This window comes from Lotus japonicus, chromosome 1, assembly GCF_012489685.1.
Source record: "Lotus japonicus ecotype B-129 chromosome 1, LjGifu_v1.2".
Classification (NCBI taxonomy): Eukaryota; Viridiplantae; Streptophyta; class Magnoliopsida; order Fabales; family Fabaceae; genus Lotus; species Lotus japonicus.
The window spans coordinates 125,007,851-125,030,482 of NC_080041.1; the positions used below are offsets into that span (position 1 = coordinate 125,007,851).

Here is a 22,632-nt window from a genome sequence, read left to right on the forward strand (position 1 = left end):
TTTCACTTAAACTTTGATTAAAATGGAAGTTCAATTTCTACTACAACAAAAGCATCATTAAAAGGTTATTATTAGACCAATCTAACTAGGATTATATGCGATCTTGTAACTGATAGGGCTCCAATGACCCAGGTTACCTAAACTTAGGGCATAATTAGATATAGCAAAAGAACTAAATCATTAAAAGATCATTAATATATTAGGAAATATATTATTGTTTAATAAATAGATTATTCATCAATAATTCTTATTAGTATGATACAACCAAGTTACTGGCTTACTGCTATATTTATATAAAATCTCTCCTTTTTCCATGTCTAAGACGTTAGCGTAGGATGATTTAATAATATAACACTATAAATGGCATAACTTGTTAGCATGATTCATACTATAAAATAATATTTATGCATTGGATGATTATTTTAAATTAAAAGTTTATTTTACTAATAACTTGTATCATGAAATGAAATACGACTCATGAATGATTTGCTTTAAAAAGTAAAACAAAACTTCTATTGTCATTCAAATATGATTTTAAATTAAGGATAATATTCTTTTATAGCTGAGAACATAGCACGAATATTATGTACAAATAAGGAATAGTTTCATTAGTATAATATGATATTACAACTAATGGCATAATCTTAACAAACAGCTACTTTAGCCAAGATACTTATTTACTGGTGGTAAAATAAGAAAAGAGATCACTTTAAAATAGTGGGACAAGTCAAAAGTAATGTCATTTGATCCGATAATGCTTTCATTAATTTTCTCAAGCTTCTCCACTGCTTCCTCACAGTGGGATAAGGCGCAATCATGGCAGCACAAAAAGCTTAGCTAGTGTTGGTAATGCAGCACTGAATTTGCTGATTATGCCAAATATGCTTCTTCCCAAATGAGAGACTCAGTTTAGAGGGTAAAATAAGTCACCCAAAAGGTTGACTGAAAAAAAAAAAAAAACTAATGGTTGAGATCTAAAAACATACTTTACTACATATGTGCAAGTATATGATTACAATCACTAAAAATTAGTGTGGTATTTACTCTACCGTCAAAATTTGAACTTTCACTTCGGAGAAGCTAAATTTACTCAATCCACTTGCAGTTTAATTATGAGCTACCAAGTAAAATTCCGGTAGAGCTAAGTGCAATCTGTCAACTTGATTTGCTCCCTAAGATTAGCACAATTGAACTCACAAGACAAAGAAAATTAAGAGTATGAATGGAGCTGAACTGCTATATATCCCATGCTCAATTGCACCTCCTTTCATATAGACGTCTGAAGGATCTGAACTTGAATAAGCACAAACATTTCTATAATGGTCAAATAAGCACATACATTGCCTGATATGAAACTATCGGCGGTAGCGGTGGCGTTTGAAATTGAAGTAGACGTGCAGAATGCCACGTTCAAATGTGCACTTAAAACCTTTCTTATGAGAATACTCCCATTCCTTGTTAACAATGCGGAAAGCCTGTCATGGAAACACAAGAAAATAAGTAAAGTAATTGGAAATTCAAAATCTCTCAAAACATCAAAAACAACAAACTTACTATGTCCTCATATGGTGGCCCTGCATGGAATCTTATGATGCAAGTCTCTCCATTGCTGCCATCCTTGTCAATGGAGTAGGTTGGGGCTTTTATCTTATCAACAAGATCAGGATAAAAAATGTTGAATTTGTAACCTTGCACAATCTTTGGGGGTGGGTTGTCATGGTCATAGTGAGTCTGATTATATTTGTTCCACTCATATCCAGTGTGAACACGGTTGAAGTACTTCGGCTTCCTAGGCCTGTATTTGTCATGCCACCAATAGACCTGCTCCAACATTTATGAATCACATCAGGAACTTTAAAAGATGAGGAGAATATAGATAACCAATTTTTATTACTCCTTAAACTACCAAATTATACCAAGTGTATTCACTACCTTTAGTGTCAACTTTAAAAGTGAAGAGAAGTAACCAAATGATACAATAAGACAACATTTAAACAGCTCTGATAAAACTCTCTTCTATGATCCATCCACAACTTAGTACTTCCAAAAATCCAGAACATTCATGCTATATGTTAGGATCTAATTCTTAGGGATTTATTTTATTTTTAATTTTTTCAGTTTTATTAAGATAAAAATAAAAAAAGGATAAATAAGAAGCTTAACTCCTAGGGCAAGTCACACAACTCAATAATTTAATCCACGACTCTAACCTAAGGAAGGTATAATAAATTAATCCTAAGAAGATAAACTTAACCCCTAAGAAATAAAGAAGATAAACTAACCAAAATAAAAGATAACCTCCTAATATAAAAGATCTCCTAAGATAGACTATAAAACTGAAAAGATAAAAATAAAATAAATCTAAATCCCTAATAATTAGATCCTAACACTGTATTTATCTATCCATGAAAAATTCAACATTGTAAGAATCATGGAGAGCAACATGCTGATGCTATTCCACAAAGAGTGATAAGCTATATATGTGTGCAAGACATGATACCTGTGAATCGAGGTTAACTTCAGCACCAGATCCAAACACTGCATCTCCATCTTCCATAGCTCCCATAGCTTTTATAGCCTTCATCTCAAAATGATCTTCAGATGGAGCTGGTTTTGATGCCATTGTTTCCCGAATTCGTCTTTGCTGCTCTTCTAGTACAACCAAACGTTTCCGCTCCTATAAATGTGCCAACATAGGTATGCTATCAACTCTATAATATAACTTAGAGTGCTCTACAAAATTTGAATTCCTTTTTAATTATTTAAACTTCTTATAATATACTTAAGTTTCTTTAAAAATTATTTTTACTGCACGGTCTAAAATACTAGTAATAATCTATATACTTGTAACTTCAGTGTGAGTTCACTATTAATAATCATGCTTAAAAAGAGTACCAGTATAGCCCTGTCCTCTTCAGGGTCAATAGCTTCTTCATTATCATCACCATGCAACAGTTCGGGTGAAAATGATCCAGCCTCATCTTCAGCTTCTTGATTCTCTCTAATGGGCTCTGGTGAAAACGATTCATCTGCAGATCGGACTACCAAGAAAAAGAAATATCAAGCAAAGTTCAACATGAAATTTGAGCCAGTAAAAACTTGCTTCATGGACAACTAAACCACAACAACAAAATTTATACCTTCAACATCATCCTCAGCATCTCCCTCCTCAGGTATTGGAACAAGAGCATTCTCCAACTTATCTTCATCCTCTGATGGCTGCTCAAGGCGTTCCAAATGCTTACGCAACATTTTAGCATGAATTTCTTTTAAACAAGCCTGTATTTCAGAAATTTAACAATACAGTCAAACAACCATTGTTTAAAGGAATGTAACCGACATACATGAGAAGAATGTGATGGAGAATACCTTGGCCTTGTATATGTCGAGATATTTTAAAATGGCTTCCCAGTACTCAACCACCTTTGCTGTACCAGTACGCATCTCTGACTCAATATGAAGCTGTAAGGCCTCCAACTCTGCAAGTGTCTTCCCCTGCAAAAGCCTCTTCACATCTGGCTCAACACTGGAATGCAGACCCCTTTCTTCAGCAAGCAGCTCAGCAGGAGGTTCTTCACCACGCACCTTAGCTCGATCAAGTGCATCTTTTTTTCGAGCTTCACCTAGCTCCCAATCACACACCACAAGGAGAGCCTGCATGAAGACATTGAACAGTAAGTCTTTAGCTTTGAAGAAGCCACCAACCAAAAGGACAATATGAGTTAAATAATACAAGAGAAGGACAAGATCACGAAACTCAGTTAGTTTACTAGGCTCCAGTTTACTTCAAATTTCATGTTGAAATTATCATGAATGTGTAGTTGTGACTTGTGAGGTTTAAGATATTGATCAAGTAATCTGAACATTAATACAAAGCAAAAACCAGACAATGTAAACAGGATAATACCTCCCAATATTTTACATGGGTCGGTGTTGCCCTGTCAAGATCCAGATGCATTTTGATGTCATCACGAAGCTCATTCATTTCTTTCACAGTCAAACCCTGCAGCAAGCAAGTATCAAATCAATATGTAATTTGTCCAATAATATTATCATTTAAAGCTGGAAATCTGTAATCAGAGCATGTGTACAATAGTTGAAGAGATAAGAGGAATAAAATGAAAAGAACAAAAAAAAGTCAAGTACTTACCTTGAAGACCATATATGGTTCATTGATTTCTATATCCAAATCATCAGAGCCATTGAGGTGCTTGGTTAGGACATCGATTGGCCTCGCACGCCCTTCACGCAATCTAATCTCTGACCTAACTTTGCTTTGATCAAAATGAAACTGCAAATTAAATTGTCAAAGTCATCAGACTGACAGTATTATATTATATTATATTAAATAACAACAAATGAAAAGGAACTCAAGGCCAGTACCTCCTCTTCCTTTTTCTCCCAGTCTTGGAACTCAGCTCGAGCACGTTCTCTGGCTAGCAATGCCTGGTAGAAAGAATGTGTCAAATCCCAAAAAAGATAACAAAGTTTTTGCTATCAAAAATCTAACACCTATATCAAGCCTTGGCTTACTCTTATGTATCCCCATTATATGTGGGGCACAAAATCCTGAGTGAATTGAAATTCTAGGAGCCCTCTTAAAAGACAGTACTAAATAGTGAATACTGATACAAGGGGAGTCATTGGTATGCCATATTAGAAAAAAGCCACAATTTTACAGTGGCTAGGTAAAAAAAATTCCTCCAACGGATTAAAATGATAAATATCAGAATTAAAGCATTAGATGTAAAGGAGACACCAGAGAACATATTTAACTAGTAAGGCTTAATAATACCAGACACTGGTGTACACTCCTACTTACACTAATATTATGTCATGTATAAAATAGTACCCCAAGTACAAAGCCTAAACTAATGAAAATTACTAATACAATATAACTAATATTATCGCAATAGCTATGGACTATAAAAATTTACATGAAAGGACTTACCATTTCTTCCTCATGTTGTGCTTTCTCAAGTGCCCTTTCTTCTCTTCTCTTTTTCACTTTTTCAATTTCCGCCTGTATTATGATGGTGAATATTGAAAAGGTAAGCAGTGGGAATGTCTAGCTTTTTGGTCATCATTAACAAATCGCAGGATCAAACTTGCGAGAACACAGAACAAACATGAAAAGCCTAGATTCCAACAGAAGTTCACTTAAATAAGCATTATGCATTGCTGAATTAGTATAAACCCTTACAGTTTAACAAAACTCAACAGAACCATATTTTCAACCATCCTCAATAAATAATAATAAATCAGGAATAAGCTCTCCAGGTAAAAACAAAGACGTCAGATTAATTTAACTCTAATGTATGTCAGATTTCACCCAGTACAACTTATAAACATTTTTAAGAAGTATGAGGACAGATTATTTTTATCATTTACAGGGTAGTTCTTGATAATATAAATGAGCAATGAAAATCGTATCTAAGAAGACTGTCCATTGTGCACAACAGACTAACCAGAGGCAAGAAACGTAGTAAGTTAAGTCCGGACAGTAAAGATAAAGTGCCCAGCAAGTACCATAGAAATGGAAGAAGCAGCTCAAATAAAATAGGGAAATACATTCTAATTACCTAATTTCCTATTGTTCTGAAAACTTGTACTTCATAATCTGTTATTAGAAAAATACATTCTAATTACTTTTATTTCTTTAATTTGTTTTTGTGCATTCTCTGCTCAACTTCAAATCACTATAACCACCACCTCCACCATGCCTGCCGGAGCATCCTCAAGCTTCTAAAACTTACTCTCAAAATAGAATTCATCAGACATGTTTTTATATGTTTATTCTGTGAATAAATTTTAAGAAATAATTCTATAAAATATTCATCCTCAAGCCCATCTATTTGAGAAGATATTAAGATCCCTCAGTTATTCAAAGGAAAAGTTAGGACAGCCTGCTAGACACATTATTTATTTAGAGAAGCTTATACTTAAAATGAATTTTACCAAGAGGAGAGCAATATCATCAAGATATAAATATTGAAGACCAATGGTTAGCCATCAAAATAAGAACTCTATAAATCCTATCCTTTGAAGTGGATATATCTTTTCGGTATATCTTCAGGCCATAACTCTGATTTCCTTCAAAAGAAAGACCGAATCATATAATATCACACGCCAAATTCTTCTTAGAAACATCTTTTCAGTGACCGTTGTAATGATTTAATATAAATTACAGCAGAGATGTAACCATCATCAAACCCTTCCCTATGATGTTTAGGAGGAACGTTTAAGAAGCTAAGCATATTCCTAATGATAGAAGGTTATATGATGAAGCTGATATTCCTATGGAACAATCAATCTCTTAAATTTAGTGCAGCACTTCAACTACCAGATTATGCAAGTTCGGCCCCACTAAAGGCTACTACACTAAACCTACTCCATCCTCTGGAACAACCACCAGGAACAGTAGAAGTTCATCATAGTGTTCACACGCAAGGGCCTAGTGTTTATATTGCTATCTACTCCTGCTTATCTGAGAAATAAATTATTATATGCCTAGCTCGAATAAAAAAGAAAAGCATTAACTATTCCAATTAGAATCTCTTAAATTTAATATAAGCCTAAACTTATACCGATAAATAAAATGCACACAGTAAATGCATACGCATACCATCCTATCTCTTTGTCTCTCTTTCTCTGCTTTCATAGAAAACGCATCAAGAGGCACACCTTGAGAAACATCACGCTCAATCTTCTTGCGCCAAACAAACCTACAGATCATAATGTCGGTGTATCAATTACATATAATTTGCATCTGGGCGATTATTTCAAACCTACAGATCCTTTATTATTCTTATAGTGAAGGATCTGAAACAAGTTTAATTTAATGATGAAACAGGAAAAGTAATGAGAAAAAAAATATAGGGAGGATTAAACCTACTTCTCATTGAGATTAGAGTCACCAAATGGATTTGAGTCATTGGAGTAACCCGACACCGTAGTGGTCTTGATTTTTTTAGCGACTTTCATTGCCTGGACATAAATAAAGAACAAGTGAATAAAAATTCTAAACATGAAACCAAATCAAATCATGAAATAAGGGATGTAGAAGCAAGTTGAAACCTTTTTCTGGGCCTTTTTGGACAAGTACTGTGTTATTTCTTCTTCCGTGACATCCCTCGATGACTTCTTCTTCCTACTGGCATCATCTGCGTCCCGCCGTGACCGACTACTTCTACGGTGGTTGTCAGAGTCAGAGGAGTCGGTGTCAGAGTCATCTGCTCTTCGTTTTTTACCTTTTCTACTACTGCCACCCATCGTATCTCTATTAAAAAAACAGAAATTAGAATCCCCTTCCATCGTAAACCTTACACTACGAAAGGAATAAAAAATTTCAGATTCAGAAGGAAATTCAAGGAAGGCTTTGTCGCATTGGTATTTCAAAACCTCTGTAATCTAGGATAGAAATACATTATATACTACTATAACTATAACCAAACGAAAAAAACTACTGCTTTGTCGGTTCGGATAATCGGGTCTTTACAAAAAAAAAAAACTCAGAAATCAGATTTTGATCATGAAAGTTTTCTAGGGTTTCTTCCAATCTCTCGAAACTACTCAGCTAAACCACATCAAAACCCATCAATCTACTGTAAATCAAACTAAAACAGAACAAAATCTCACTTGGAATTATATATGGACACCCAAACACAATTACATCATAGTAGCTCAAGCTAACAACTCAATAAACTTACCGGCGGTGACAATCTGCCGGCGACGCGGAGGAGAAGGCGCTTCGGTCAGGAACGCAGGTGCTGCAATGGCGACCGCCGGAGAGTCTTCACTCTTGAGCGATGTTGTTCGAAAATTCGCAGGGTTTGGGGATGGAAAATTGGGAATATGGTTTCTTAGTTGAGAAATTGAGAAATCCTAAATATTACGATTGATTCAATGCAATAAACGTTAAATTTAAAATTTTAGTTTCTTTCAAAAAAAAATATTAGGAAAATATATATTTTTTTCACGATAAATTTTTTTTTTTTTGGTCAATGAGTGCTGTATTATATTGATAAAAGGATAGGCGTGGGATAAAGAGCCCAATACAATCACAGAACGCAACAGCTCAAAAGCTGAGCCCAAAAAAGGAGCGTAGAAGCCCAAGAAATTCCTCAAACCGCAAGGCCCACACAGATCAAACAAGTAAACTGGGCCTGCAAGAGGTCACAAAACCTAACTAATCTGTTAGGAACAAACTGATTCTGGCTATACAAAAAAAAGTCAAGGCAATTCTGAGGAAAGAGCTCAAGAAAGTTGTTCCAGTATTAACTCCAAAAAGGTGATGAGGCAATAAAGATCCACCAACCAGAGAGCTATGAAATCCTTAACCGATCAGCCAAAGCAAGTTGTTGTGCACTCTTCAGCTGGCCCTTCTCAGGTCATGCTGCAGAGCGTTGAAGATTGTCGAGGGAGGTCGCCAGGACCAGTCGTTGGGGAGAGTTCCTTGCAGGCAGCTCTCAGCGATACGGTGAGCAACTTCATTACCTTCTCTCGGGGTCCAAGAGAAAGCACAATACTGGAATTGCTTTCTCAACTCTAAGATGTCTTCCACGATGCCTTTAATTTCTCCAATCCGGGATTCACCTTTACAGGCTCTAACAAGCGGTTGGCAATCTGACTCCATCACAGCTTTGGGATACCCTGTATTTGTCAGGAAAGAGATACCTTCACGGAAGGCAATGGCCTCTGCAATGATGGGGGAGGTAGCAAAGATTTTTGAAGCTATCCCCGTGATCATGTTCCCCCTACTGTCTCTGACGATAATACCCGTGGATCCAAGAGAGTTTGTGCTTTGTAGGGCAGCGTCCACGTTGCATTTGATAAACTGGGAAGGAGGCTTAGCCCAAGCTTTGCTGGGTTGTCTTCTCTGCACCGATCGAGCATCTGTGTCCCTTGTCTGGTTGGTTTGTGCAGGGGTACCCACACTAGTCATCTCTGTCATCATCCTGCACGCCTCACCAATCACCCATCTTGGGACCGGTCTCTTGTTCTGGAAGCAAGCGTTGTTTCTGGCTTTCCAAATATTCCATAAGAGTAGAGTCAGTAAGGAGATTTTTTCCATGGCCTCTGTATCCGTGAAGTTCTGGAGTATGGCAAGGATTAAATCTTGGAACCAAGGTCCAAAAGCACAATCCTGGTTAATATGCGGCGTCAATTGGAGCGGGCAGCCCATCCAGGTAGCACGAACCCAGCTACAGCCCAGGAAAGCATGGTTTACCGTTTCCTCTTCCTGACAACAAACAGGGCAGAGAGGGTCTTGGCCCAAGTTTCTTCTGCACAGGTTTCCTCTGACCGCCACAGCGTTTTGGAGCAATTTCCAGACAAACACACGCACTTTGTTTGGGATGTTAGAGGTCCAGATACAGTGCCACACTTTGCTTTGAATTGGGTTGGAGGAAGAGGGGAGCGGGTGCGCAGTAGAAGCAGTTAAGTGAGCTTGCTTGTAGCCTGATTTAACAGAGTACCTGCCATCTTTTGCAAGTGGCCATACCAAGGAATCTTCTTCAGACATCCATCTCAGTGGCGTTTGCAGCACCTTCACCACTTTATTGGGAGGTATAGTGTTGTGTATTTGCGTCATATTCCACGATCTAGAGGATGAGTCAATAAGAGTATTCAGTTTCACCCCCCCCCCCCATATTCGTGTCATCCTCCAAGATTTCCCCAGAGCTGAGCCACCTATCACCCCAGATGTTGATCTCATTTCCTGCTCCCACTATCCATTGGTTGTGCTCAGTGATGTGCTTACGTCCATGCAGTAGACTTAACCATGCCCATGAACCATTCCTGCCTTTATTAGCTTTGAGAAACTGGGTATTAGGGAAGTAAACCCCTTTCATAACCCGTGCCCAGAGCGTTTCCGGTTCATTGATCAGCCTCCATGCTTGCTTAGCGAGTAAAGCACTGTTTAGGAGCTCGAAATCCTTGAAGCCTAAACCCCCATCAGATTTGCTCTGAGTAAGGATCTCCCATTTACGCCAGTGAATACCCCTCTCCTTCCGGCTTGGCCTCCACCAAAATTGAGCAATCTTTGCACAAATTTTCTTACAAAAGCCAATAGGAAATTTAAGGATCGCCATCGCATAGGTGGGAATAGCCTGGAGGACTGCTTTAATCAAGACCTCCTTGCCTGCTTGGTTTAGGAGTTTCCCACGCCACCCTTCGATCTTAATCATCACCTTTTCCCGGATCCAATGAAGGGCAGAAGTCTTGGAGCTTCCCCATTCTGCAGGTAACCCCAGGTATTTCCCAGGTGAGTCCCAAATCTTAACATTTAGGATTTCAGCAAGCCTTTGTTTCTTCAACATAGGTACATTGTTCCCCGCTATGAGGCCAGATTTAGCCACATTAATTCTCTGACCTGAGGACAAGCAATACTGTTGCAGGATGCTTTGAATCTGAAAGAATTCTTCCTCCTTGGCTGCAGCAAAAAGGATAGAATCATCTGCAAAAAACATGTGTGTTAGTACAGGGGCCTGTGGGCCAGCTCTCATACCCTTGATTCTGTTGTCATCCTGGGCCTTCATAAGCATGAGGGAGAGCACATCCGAGACTAGAATAAATAGGTAAGGAGACAACGAGTCTCCTTGCCTTAGACCTCTTTGAGGTTTGAAAGCTTTTCCCATAAACCCATTCATTTTGATTTTGTAAGAGACCCCTTTAACCATAGTCATCACTCTTTGCACCCAAACCTCCGGGAAACCATACTTTAGGAGAACTTTCTCTAGGAAGCACCACTCAACTCTATCATATGCTTTACTCATGTCAAGCTTTATGATGGCATTCTCCTCTCTTGATCTTGGTTTCTTTAGAGTATGAAACATTTCCTGTACTATGCCTATGTTATCTTGGATTAGTCTTCCTCCAACGAAGGCAGTTTGTTGTGGCGAAATTAAGCTGGGCATTTGGTTCTTCAATCTTAGCACTAGGATTTTTGAAATGACTTTGCTCATGAAGTTTGTACAACTAATGGGCCTGTATTGGCTCAGGTGCTCGGGGTGAGAGACTTTAGGGGCAAGAACCAGTAGAGTTTCATTAACATCATCAGAGATTAATCCCTGCTCAAAGAATAGGAGAACAGCCCTGCACACCTCATCTTTCACCGTGGCCCAATTCTTGTGGAAGAAGATACCGCTGTAGCCATCTGGGCCTGGGGCTTTACTCCTGCCCAGGCTAAAAACCGCAGACTTAATCTCTTCCTCGGAGACTGGTGAGGAGAGGTGGCTCTTGAAGTCATCAGAGATAATTTCTGGGATAAAATGCAGGCAGGCGTCAGGATTAGTACTCCCCTCCGTTTGGAACACCTTTTGAAAATAAGCCAGGGCCTCCTTGTTTATGTTACGTTGACCTTCAATCCAGGTTCCCGAGTCCAACCTTAGTCTGTGAATCATGTTTCTGTTCCTTCTATGCAGGGTTGAGGCATGGAAAAAATGTGTGTTCTTATCTCCCCAATTCATCCATTTAATCCTTGCACGTTGGCCCCAAAAGATTTCCTCCCTCTTCCATAACTCAGCAATCTTTGCTTTAATATTCTTTACCTCTTCCCAATCAATCACTGGATGAGTAGCTGTCTGAATAGCTTGTAGACTTCTTTTCAGCTTGCTGATTTCCATATCTGCTCTTTGGAACTTTTCTTTGTGCCAGCTTTGGAGACTTCTCGAGCAATGTTTGAAATTCTTTGTCAAAATCTTCCAGGGGTCTTCATCATCCTGGCTGGTCCTCCAGCTTGTTTGAATAATTTTACCACAATCCTCATCCTCCTCCCAGAAGGCTTCATATTTGAAGCTTCTACCACTGGATAGCTTGGGAGAGCACTGGAGATGGATAATGGAGTGATCTGAGGAAATACTGGGTAGGGCAGAGGCCACCGCATGAGGGAAGCAGCGACGCCATCCCCAGTTGCCCATAACCCTGTCAAGGCGCTCCCTTGTAACAAAACCGTGTCTTGGGTTGCTGAACCAGGTGTACTTACACCCTTTAATCTCCAGGTCCATCAGCTCTGTAGTTTCTAAGAAGTTCCAAACAGCCTCCAACCTGTTAGTTGCAATTGGTCTGAGGCCATCCTTTTCAGCCTGCGAGAGAACCTCGTTGAAATCTCCAAGGCAGCACCAAGCTCTATCAAACAGTGGCTTGAGAGTTGCTATTTTTTCCCACATAACTCTTCGCTGGCTAAAAATAGGGGGTGCATAGAGGAAGGTGCACTCCCAAGTGTCGAGCTCTTGTTTAATCGTAATTGCCGCATGGATATAGTTAGTGCAAGAGTCCAGGATTTCCACTTCAACTGAGTCATCCCAGAGGAGAGCCAGTCCCCCAGAAGCACCTGCTGTAGGGACACAAGTAAAGTTATTAAATTTTAACGAAAGTGAAATGTCTCTCACTTTTTCCATTGTAGCTTTAGTTTCCATCAAAAACACCAAGGCCGGTTTGATCTTCTTGCAAAGATCTTTGAGCTCTGAACTCGTCGTGGCAACCGCCAAGCCACGACAGTTCCAGCTGATGATACTCATCTGGGGGGGTGGGGCACGATAAGGCTCGCCTCCCCAGCCATGTTTGTTGTTGTCTCAGTGATAATGTGTAGCCCTGAGCATAAGTCTCCTTCCATAGAGATGATCCTTTGTTGTTTTGTTCCTCTATCATTAGAGTCCTCCTCCATTGTCCTTTCCCGTTTCAGACTGATGTACCTGGAGAAGCCCACTGCCAAGTTGTTTTCCTCAGGTTCGTGCAAACTGGTCCCACTATCCTCCTCACTCGGGAACTCGACATAGTATTCCCCATCAACAGTTTTACTCTGGCTATTTCTCTCTTTAGTTTTCCCTCTTCGCGCCTTGGACCTTGCTTCCCATTTTGCTAGAGTGTTCTTTGCTCTGTGGACATCACTGGCAGCTAAGTTCGCACCAAAAGTGCTAACCCCTTGGTGAGTTGGACTTGGGTAATCCACAGTCACCACCTCTTCTTGTAGTCCAATATCTTCCTTGACTATTCCAAGGTCACTGAGTTTCCTAGGGCCTAGCCCTGGGGATATCAGTGACGATTTCAGCAACGTTCTTGTTATCATACATTCGTACCAGTTATTGGATCGCGCTGATCCTGTTCCCAGGACAAAGTCAGCATCTATGTTTAAAAAGGAAGCTTCCTTATCCACTGGTGCTACTACTGTCGTTACCATCCTCTCAGCAGTGGCCGGCGACTCGGAGTCAGGAGGGATCTGTGGGGAGATCACTACAGGGGTTGCATGAACTTCAGGGATGGGAGTATTTAGAGGTAGATTGCTTGGCCTAGGCATATTCGGTGGGAACTCAGTCACAAACTTCATTGGTTTTGTTCCTACTTTCATTCTCCAGTATTCTAGCTCTACTGAATCATGGGGTTGGCCAGAGGAGCTTGTGGGTTGCTTCCCTTCCCTCTGTGGTTCATGGCGGTTCTCCATAGGCTTGGAAGCGGCAATACTGGCTAAGGACTTGGCGGGAGGCACACCCAGGGCTTGGGAGTACCTAGGAAGGTGTGGATTACAAGCAGACATGGCCAAGTCCTTTTTGCACCCCTTTTGTTCGTGTCCCATTACTCCACAGCGGAAGCACAAACCTTGCAGCTTCTCATACCTGATGCAGACCCAAGCTTTTGGGAGTTCCTTTCTAGGAGCCCAGAACCCTGTGGGGAGGGGTTTGGTCACATCCAGGTAGAGCCTGACTCTGTAGAACGTCCTTAGTAGCATCTCATTTACTTTGGGGTCTTCCACCTCTATGACATCACCAATCCTACCCGCAATCTTCACAGCATTGTTCGTGTTCATCACCTCTAGGGGCATCCCATGGATCTGGATCCAAAAAGGGATCTTGTCAAAGTTGATCTCAAAGATGGATACCTGTGGTTCCCAGTGCTGTAAGCTAACCACGTTGCCCAAGATATGCCATGGGGCCTCTTTCATTATTCTCCTAGCTTGCTCTTCAGTTTTGAAGGTGAAGAGGAGTGTATTCACCCCCATATCAGTAACTTGAATATCTTCAGGTGTACCCCAGGCTTTCAGCACCATACTCTTCACAACGCTCTTGTTCAGAGTCTTTGACGAGATCACTCTTCCCACCAGAGCTCTTCGCGCTAGCTCCGTGTTGTCATTCTCCTCAATCTGTAAGTTAATCGTAGCTCCATCTATGCCAAGACTCGGAAGCTGGGTCGATGAGCTCTCAGTACTGTGAGAGCCCCCTGTGTGGTCCTCTTCCATCCCACAAGGGCTTTGGGACTATGGGTTGGTAACAGGGTAGATCTAGTTCAGAGAACCAAATCGTGGAGTGGAAAAAAGAGAGCGAGCTCTAGCACACTAGAGGAAAAACACCGCAAGCAGCTCTAGCTAACTAGAGAGGAGACACTCTTCCTGGTGAAATCTAGTGAGGATACCGCCAGAAGAGGAACAAACCCTAGCAGAGGAAATCTAGGGAAATCAGAATTTTTACAATTTAGAGTCATCATGATAAATTTAGGAAACAATACAAATTAAAAAAAAAATTGTATGGGCTGTCTGTCTAGCCCACTTATATGGGGCTTTGTGGGTTGAGAGTTTAATTTGGCACACTCATCACCCAATTTGCCTCACACTTTAAAATGTAGTCAAATATTATTTATTTATTTATTTTTGAAATTGTAGTAAAATATTATATTGCCATCACATAAGTTTAATACCGAATTCTTAAAACTTAGAAGTTAGAACATATGGCTATTTTATGCTCCGGGTTTTAATTCGTGGGACATAAATTGATCTATTTGTTTAGTATATTTGATTTTTTTTTTCTATTTACGTTATGAGAGTTTGAATTCCTACTATAATAATATATGTTACGGGATCTTGAGAACCCATAATTAAAATGTATTATGTGTTATGGGTTTTGCAATTATCAGAAGAAAAACTCCAACACTTCTGGGAATTTGAAAACCCGGTAATGTGCTTTTACATTTCCAGTTTTTAAAATCCGGAATTGTACAAAATTATTTGTGTTCCGAAATTTGTAAAAACTAGTACCAGTTTTCATCACTAACCACACCATACATATTAGGAATTGAAAATCCGAAAATATGTACTTGTTGGGAATTAAAAAGCCGAAATAGCTGAATCTGAAACACCTACAAAAATATAAAGCTTAGATGGTTTTATGATATATATGCTAAGATTATAATTATTTCAATCTAGCATATTGATTTTGTAATTAAGGAGTTAAATTCATTTATTTTAGTTAATAATTCGCCTCCTAACATCTAATCTAAAAAGGAAAAACAGCCCACCTCTCAAATCAAAATAAATCTTTCTTGTGAAAATGAGAGAATTTACAAATGAAAAGTAGTTAATGTAACCACACCATTATTTAGAGCAAAAGTTTTGCAATGAAGAAAACTACAAAGACCTCATTATCAACCAACTTGTTATTTCCACGGAATCAATCAAGTTTTTTTCAGGGAGGAATCAACCAAGTTGTTGATAAGAATATATAAGGTGAATAAAATTTAATTGAGGTTATATATTAAATTTTAGCTATCATTATTCAATATAAGGCGAATAAAAATATTTCATGTTTGTTTGCATTTTATTCATGTGTACATGTCTGTACTACTGTAGCATATGAATGAAAAATGACAAATATCGAACCAAATTCATCGAAGTTAATCCATGTAATCAAAATCCCAAACAAACTTGTCTATGAATGTTACCATCACTACCAATTCTTATCAACTCTAAGGTGAGAAAACATAAGTTGTTTTTCTTAAGGAAATATACTGCTGTATAAGAAATACTGCAAAGGTAATATGGATATCAAAACTCATGTATCAAATTTCTGAGTTAGCGTTGTTATTGGAGGCTTCAACCAGTCATGATCTATGCTTCTAACAAGAGCCATCTCTCTAGGATGAAGTTTTCAGTTCACTGCAACCTCAGCTGAAAGGAAACTTGAATGAATTTTATCCTGGCCAGAAACTTTGTTCTTGGAGTTCTTAAGCACTTGGACAGCTTCTTCCACCTTGGCAGAAAGAGACTCTGGTGATTCCAGGAGAAGCAGCAGTTCTGCATTGTCCATCTCCAAAAGCATCCCAGTAATCTTTGCAGCTTGGCTAGGCTGCTCAACATGGTGTTATATATAGTAAATATACTTTTGGAGAATCCAAAAACCTAGCCTTTAACACCAAAAGTAAAATAGTGTAGTGCATTGCTGTACCTTGAGCTTCTGGACAAGCATGTATAGATGCTCGCCAAGTATCTCTTTCTGCTGCTCAGGAGTAGCAGCAGCGAGCATGCTATGCAGCACTTCAGATCCCTGGGACCCTCCGATAGGGTTTGAACCACTAGATGAGAATTCAGATCCTTTTTCCATCTCATGTTGGCGTCCACTAGCTTTGTACTTAGCCTGTCCAGTTCTCTGCAAAGGAAAGAAACTTAAGAAAACAGACCTATGAAACATATTAAGGGACTAAAAGCACTAGTCTCGAATTAAAATCCAACCATCTCCATAGTTTTAAAATGAACAGAAGAAAACATTTTTTTCTAGTCCTGAAGGTGAGCTTTTGAATATTATTAGAGCATTTTTAAGTGTTATTCACTGAAACAAGTGGCCTTGGCAGTCTTGGCACCACCACGAGACTAGATATTTTGTACTGAGAATATGCATTGCATAAGCATTTACAACTAAAAATAGATCGGTTTTTTTTTTTGGTAAGCAAATAGATCGGTGACATGTTAGAAATCAAATCATGTTCTATGCACGAGAAAGGGGAGAGTAGGGGGTTTCCAAAAGATAAACCTGCTGAGTACTTGACTCCCTTGAAGAGACCACAGGCTGAGAAGCCTGTTGGGCTTGTGGCATATTAACAGAGTGAGTATTTCCCTGTGATCCTGCATGCCCATTAGTCCTGCCCCTGTTTTGCCTATGCTGCCTATTATTGTTAGCAACCTGTGACTGAAAGATAATACATATACATGACTCATTAAAATCCCACAGAAACAGGACTGGTTTCTCCAAATTAAATAAATGTGTCTATTTAGTCAGGAATTCCATTTTTATTAAAAAAAATAATGAAAAAAGTGAATGAAATACAACGATTTATCGATTCCCACACAAAGTTGTTACTCACAGCAGGAATGGGTGATTGTTGAAATGATCTAGAAGGAGGTGCAAACCCATTAGCCCTCCATCCTGGCCTCACTGCCAGAGGTTGATACATAAGCCCAGCTCGATGAGGCACATGAGGAACAACACCAGTAGCTGTATAGTAGAAAGGAGGATATCCACCAGGAATAATGGCAGTTGAAGGTCCAGCTAGTCCTGCTATTTTCTGAGCATACTGGAGTTGCAACTGTGCTTGCCTGTCCTCTTTCCTCTGAGCAAGAGCAACATATAGTGGTTTACCATGAAACATGAATCCTGCAGGATTTAACATCAACTTAGACACAATCAAGAGTCAAGACAAGACAATAAAGGCATTGCAGAAAAAAAATGTAGCTAAATGTAAGTGTCATATGCATAAAATATTCTACAATTCATACAAAAAATCAAGCTAATAATTGTGGAGGCAGAGATGCAACATTGCCAGAACATAACTTCAGTTCCAAACCAATATACTAAAAGTAATATATGTTGACACAATATATTTTTTATTCTTTATTTGCTTTAACATGTAGGATTGATCATGTCCATATCACAAGCCACTCATGAACTTGTTTAGAAAATGTGCAAGTAAGGATGCATCCACCATTAAATTTAAGTAGGTAAGATCATCATATGCTTTAAGTTAAATCAAGAGTTGACATACCCTTGCCTGGAACTGTATAGACGAGTTCACTTTAGAAGAGACTTATCTCATAATCCCAATGGCTAATAGAAACATTTTCTTCAAAATTTTAAGAGAATCATCCCTTTTCAAAAATCAGCAATACAGTGGAGTGTATACAGGAATCCTCAGAAAAATGAAACCTCACATACAGAAAAATGAAACCTAAAAATCATAAATAAAACCCTTTGAAAGGACTTGGCAGGAACTCACCAGCAATGGAAAGGAACCCTAGTAATGATACAAAGCACAGAGAGTAGTTCCTCTACTAGTATTTTATTAATTATTAGTAATTATCAAATCTTGTGGAATAAGAAGATAAAACAATTATAAGCGTTTATTCTTGTCCATATATTCCCTCCAGTCATCTAAACATAAAAAGCAACAAGTTCATTGCACACAGAATAAAATATATTTAATCTCTAGATTGTAACACAATAAATATATCACTGAAGTCTTACATTCTTTTTCTTATGAACTTATAGCAAGCAATTATATTCCTGTTTTTGTATTACTGCGAAAGTACTACACTGAAGCATATATCATGTCCCAAACACAACTGAACTTACTTACCATGAAAAGTGTTCACAGCTTTGTTGGCCTCCTCAGGAGTAGAGAAACAGACAAAACCAAACCCTTTGCTTATCCCTTTCTCGTCTTTCATAACTTTTGCAGAAGTTATAGAGCCACATGCACTAAAATGGTCCCTCAGTTCTTCATCGCTTACATTGTCATCAATGTTCTTCACATAAATGTTTGATCCCTGGAAGTTAAAACATAGCATTCAAGACAACTGAAAACATAATGGCTAGTTAAATTTAGGAAAGAATGGCAAACAAGTTACCTTGTATTTCAAGATTTGTTCCTTTCTTTTCTCCTCAAATTGATGGTTCAAGATCCGCTCACGCTCAGCCTTCTTCTGTGCCCTGGCTACATACAGAATCTTTGAACCTATTTAAGAAAAATCAAAACCATGTCATTGTCATGTACATCAAGAAATGTCAACTATGCCTGCAGAAAACCAGCACAGTAAAAGGATGCAAAAAAAACTACCTAGTTGTGATCCGTTCATCGCTTCCAGGGCCCTTTTAGCATCATCTGGGTTTTCATAGTTCACAAAGCCAAAGCCCTTTGACATCCCATTCTCATCCTTTGAAATAGCCAAGCTAACGATTTTCCCAAAAGAGGAAAACTTTTCCTTCAGAAGTGCTTCTGTAATATCTAGGTCCAAATTCTTCATGTACAAATTAGTATAACTGGCATCAGGGCCAGGCAAAATGCGCTCACTTTTTTTCACAAACCTCCCAACATATCTGTGACAAGAATTCATCATATATATCAAAATTCATCTCAGGAAATTACAGGTATACAGAAATTGAAGACAGCAATCAAAGAAACAATGAAAATTTTCAACAATTTACTAAGAAACAATGCAGAATATTCTCACATACATCTGCTTATCATTGATAGTAGAGCCATTGAGCTTCTCAATGGCAGCATTTGCAGACTCCTCTGATTCAAATTGAACAAACCCATATCCTTTGCTCTTCCCATCATCAGCCATGACAACTTTGCTGGACAAAATATTCCCATATTTCTTGAAGATTTCTTCCAGTCCAGAACTATCCACAGATTCTGCCAAGTTCTGCCACAATACACACACCAGAAACAACAATGAACCACACTACACTACTGGTTTACCAAGATTTCATATCAAATCATTCTAGTTAGTACTATATACCTTCACAAAAACGTTCCCAATGCAACTTTTCCTAACATCAGGATCACGACGCGACCACAAGACCCTTATCACTTTTCCATTCAGCATTGAATGATTCTTCACCTCAATTGCTTGCATTGCTACACAAAATCCAAAATCAAACAGAACAGAGCAGATTACGGTAAATCACACACAAAATCTAATCAACACATTCATCATAAGAGAACAAAATCAACACAAAATCTTTTCCAATTTCATCTATATCGCAGCAAGCAAGAAATTAGGAAAAAGATTAAAGACACATTGCATTGCAGTAACGAATCAAGATCGCAATCAAAGAAAATCATCATCTAGGAGAACGAATTAACGATGCATGGTTCAAGAAAACTGAATCTGAAAGAAAGGATGAGTGAGTGAGTGAGTTACCGTCTTGAGGAGAAAGGAAATTGACATAGCCATAACAGAGTGACCTGCCGGTGGAGGAGTCTCTGCAAACGCGAACGGAGGCGAGGTTCTTGAATTCCGCGAAAGCGTCGTGGAGCTGGGCGTCGGAGATGTCAGGGTGGAGGTCGCCGACGTAAAGAGACGCCGGAGTGGCGGCGACCGATGGAGGAACCGCCATTGATTGAATCGCGCAAGATTGGAGAATGAACGAAAGAGGGAAAACGAGAGAGAGAGGGGAATCTTGGAAGAGAGGAAAATGAAGAGAAGGAAAATTTGGGAGAGAAAATGAGAGAGTGTGTGAAATGAGAAGGTTAGAGAGAGAGAGAGAGAGAGAGAAATGGTGGTGTGAGTGTGAGCGAGTGAGTGTAGGGGCGATTCAGCATGCATGGCCGTTCACTCATATAAACCACGGACTCTCGCACCCACGCGCTAAGACGCTGCGTGGGTTACACTTTCTTTATTAATTAAATGTTTGACTTACTTTTTTATGAATATTAAATGTTTGACTTTAGACATTTTTTATTATTAGTATACGAATAATTATATCTTCACACTTAAAAAATGAGGTGTGGAGAGGTGGAGTAAGAGAGAGATAAGAAGAAAGGAGAGAGAAAGTAACGATGTGATATGTGATTTGATTGATGGAGAAAAGAGAAATAGATAGAAATGAAAGTGGAAAAGAAGTGAAAAGGTGTGTATATATCATAACTCATTAGTATACTATGTCTATATCTATGAATATTCGAGCCTTATCTCATCAATGCAATGCCTGTAGATTAATATTCAGTGTTAGTTATGGATTTTTGGATTTGGATATACATCATTATCCACAAAAAGGTGAGTTTGAAAAAAAATATATTAAATCATTTTTTGGCTTTTGAAGAAATAAGTAAATCAATTATTATTTTATATTTCTAACTAATAAAACTATTTCTGCATGATTCTTAAGGATTTTCTTACAAATATTACAGATCTTAGGTGGATATGGTTTCTTATATTTTGAATAAGCATTTGACATTATTTGATTGATACTTTAGTAGATTCATGTTAACAAGTGTTTTTAGTATATTTGTTAAGAATTTAAAAATATAAAATATTGAATAAAATATAGTTTTTAAAGTTCATATATGATGTATAAATGACTTTTTTTCTTGATTTTTTTAATTTGTTGAATTCATAAATGAATAATGTTACACGCATGACGACATGCTCTTATCAACAACTATCTCAATTTTAAAAAATAAAAAATTACAAGAAATATTCAATGTGAATTCAAGAATCACTAGGCCGTGCTTGTCATATGTAATATGTTAATTCCTTAGTGTTGGCATTTTTCTTTTAAAATTAGATGAAATTGAAATATTAATGTGAATGTATTGATTAAAAAAAGATATTCAAAGGCAATTCATCAATACACACAATTTATTTATACATTTCATTTCACAAAATTTCAAAGGCATTTTTTGAGTACTAATAAACGAGATTTTATCCTCGTAGAATAGTTCAAGTGGTAGGAGTTAAGGACATATGAGTTGGGTATGAGAGGTTTAGAGTTCGATCCCTGGCGGGTGCAATTTATCGTTCCGATATATCAAAAAAATAAACGAGATTTTGTTTCTAAAGTTAATATTATTATTTAATGTATATTTAGTAGAGAAAAGATATCATTATTAACAGTAATGGAAAGAGAGCCAAATGAAGCAATGAGGCAAAAGAGGAAGACAAAATGGGCAATCATTTATTGGCAATAATATTTTGGTCATGCTTTAATTTGTGGTCAAAGACATTATGTATTTACTTCAATTGGAATGTCAATGGATCATTTATTATACCCCAAGTTTAAGGAAACAATAGTTGAAACAATAGTTGGTGAAGGTTGAAGATGCATGATGTGAGATGAGACTTGAGAGGGTGATCATAAAAGCGCGTGGGAAGTAAAGAAAATGCGAAGAAGACAAGATTCAGTAGTAGCGAGTGAGCGAGAGAAAGAAACGGGAATACGAGGCGTTGAGGAATGAGGAGGAGGAGGAGAGGAGACTGTTTCTAACAAGAAAAACGCTTCGCACCAGCAAACGCAATAGTGACACGTTTCATTTCATTTCCTTCACACAATTTTTAACAAAAGAAAAAAAAAAACAGTTGTAATATTTTCTTTATTAAATTTAAAAATAATATTTCACTTCCTTAAGTAAAATAATATCTACTGATGAGTAGTTGGTTTAATGGTGGATGTTTGACTCATTTAAAGTAAGGTTTAAGACTCGAGAAGGTTTAAGACTCGAGTACTGTGATGGAAAAAGCTCTCACCGATAAAGTTAGCTTCATTATCATTAGAATGTTCCTAACTTGACTTCTTAAAGAATACATGTAAGAAAAAAATATAGTTTATCATTCATTTTAACATTAAATTTGTAGTAGTATCCACAAATTTATTTTAACATTAAAAAACTGTGTAGCATTCATTTTTTCCTCCTTTTTGTAACTTCTATCACTAATTTTAGACACTAAATTTTACCGACTTATATTGATAAACGACATGTTAGTTGTGAATTTATAAAATAAAATTTCTTATTAAAAGCCACATATTCAATGTATAAAAGTTTGGATTTAATGTATCTGCAATAGAAAAATTCCAACATCCAATGAAAATA

At 38.0% G+C, this 22,632-nt stretch overlaps 2 protein-coding genes across 2 annotated transcripts; both read right to left on the reverse strand.

The window, feature by feature from the left end:
• Window positions 1-967: 967 nt before the first annotated feature.
• LOC130730268 (splicing factor Cactin) lies at window positions 968-7,889 on the reverse strand. The gene is made up of 14 exons (XM_057582232.1): window positions 7,710-7,889; window positions 7,078-7,279; window positions 6,896-6,987; window positions 6,626-6,725; window positions 4,952-5,023; window positions 4,384-4,446; window positions 4,151-4,291; window positions 3,908-4,003; window positions 3,370-3,654; window positions 3,141-3,279; window positions 2,896-3,041; window positions 2,501-2,677; window positions 1,555-1,821; window positions 968-1,475 (listed from the first exon to the last, which is right to left on the reverse strand). The coding sequence occupies exons 2-14, from the start codon at window positions 7,270-7,272 to the stop codon at window positions 1,356-1,358; spliced, it is 1,893 nt and encodes a 630-aa protein (XP_057438215.1). The 5' UTR covers window positions 7,273-7,279; window positions 7,710-7,889; the 3' UTR covers window positions 968-1,355.
• Window positions 7,890-15,551: 7,662 nt separating this feature from the next.
• On the reverse strand, window positions 15,552-20,327 carry LOC130730269 (polyadenylate-binding protein 7). Its single transcript, XM_057582233.1, has 10 exons — window positions 19,964-20,327; window positions 19,559-19,677; window positions 19,269-19,462; window positions 18,871-19,130; window positions 18,662-18,768; window positions 18,391-18,580; window positions 17,122-17,411; window positions 16,791-16,946; window positions 16,209-16,409; window positions 15,552-16,109 (listed from the first exon to the last, which is right to left on the reverse strand). Exons 1-10 carry the CDS (start codon window positions 20,157-20,159, stop codon window positions 15,912-15,914), a joined length of 1,911 nt encoding a protein of 636 aa, XP_057438216.1. The 5' UTR covers window positions 20,160-20,327; the 3' UTR covers window positions 15,552-15,911.
• Between the last annotated feature and the right edge of the window lie 2,305 nt (window positions 20,328-22,632).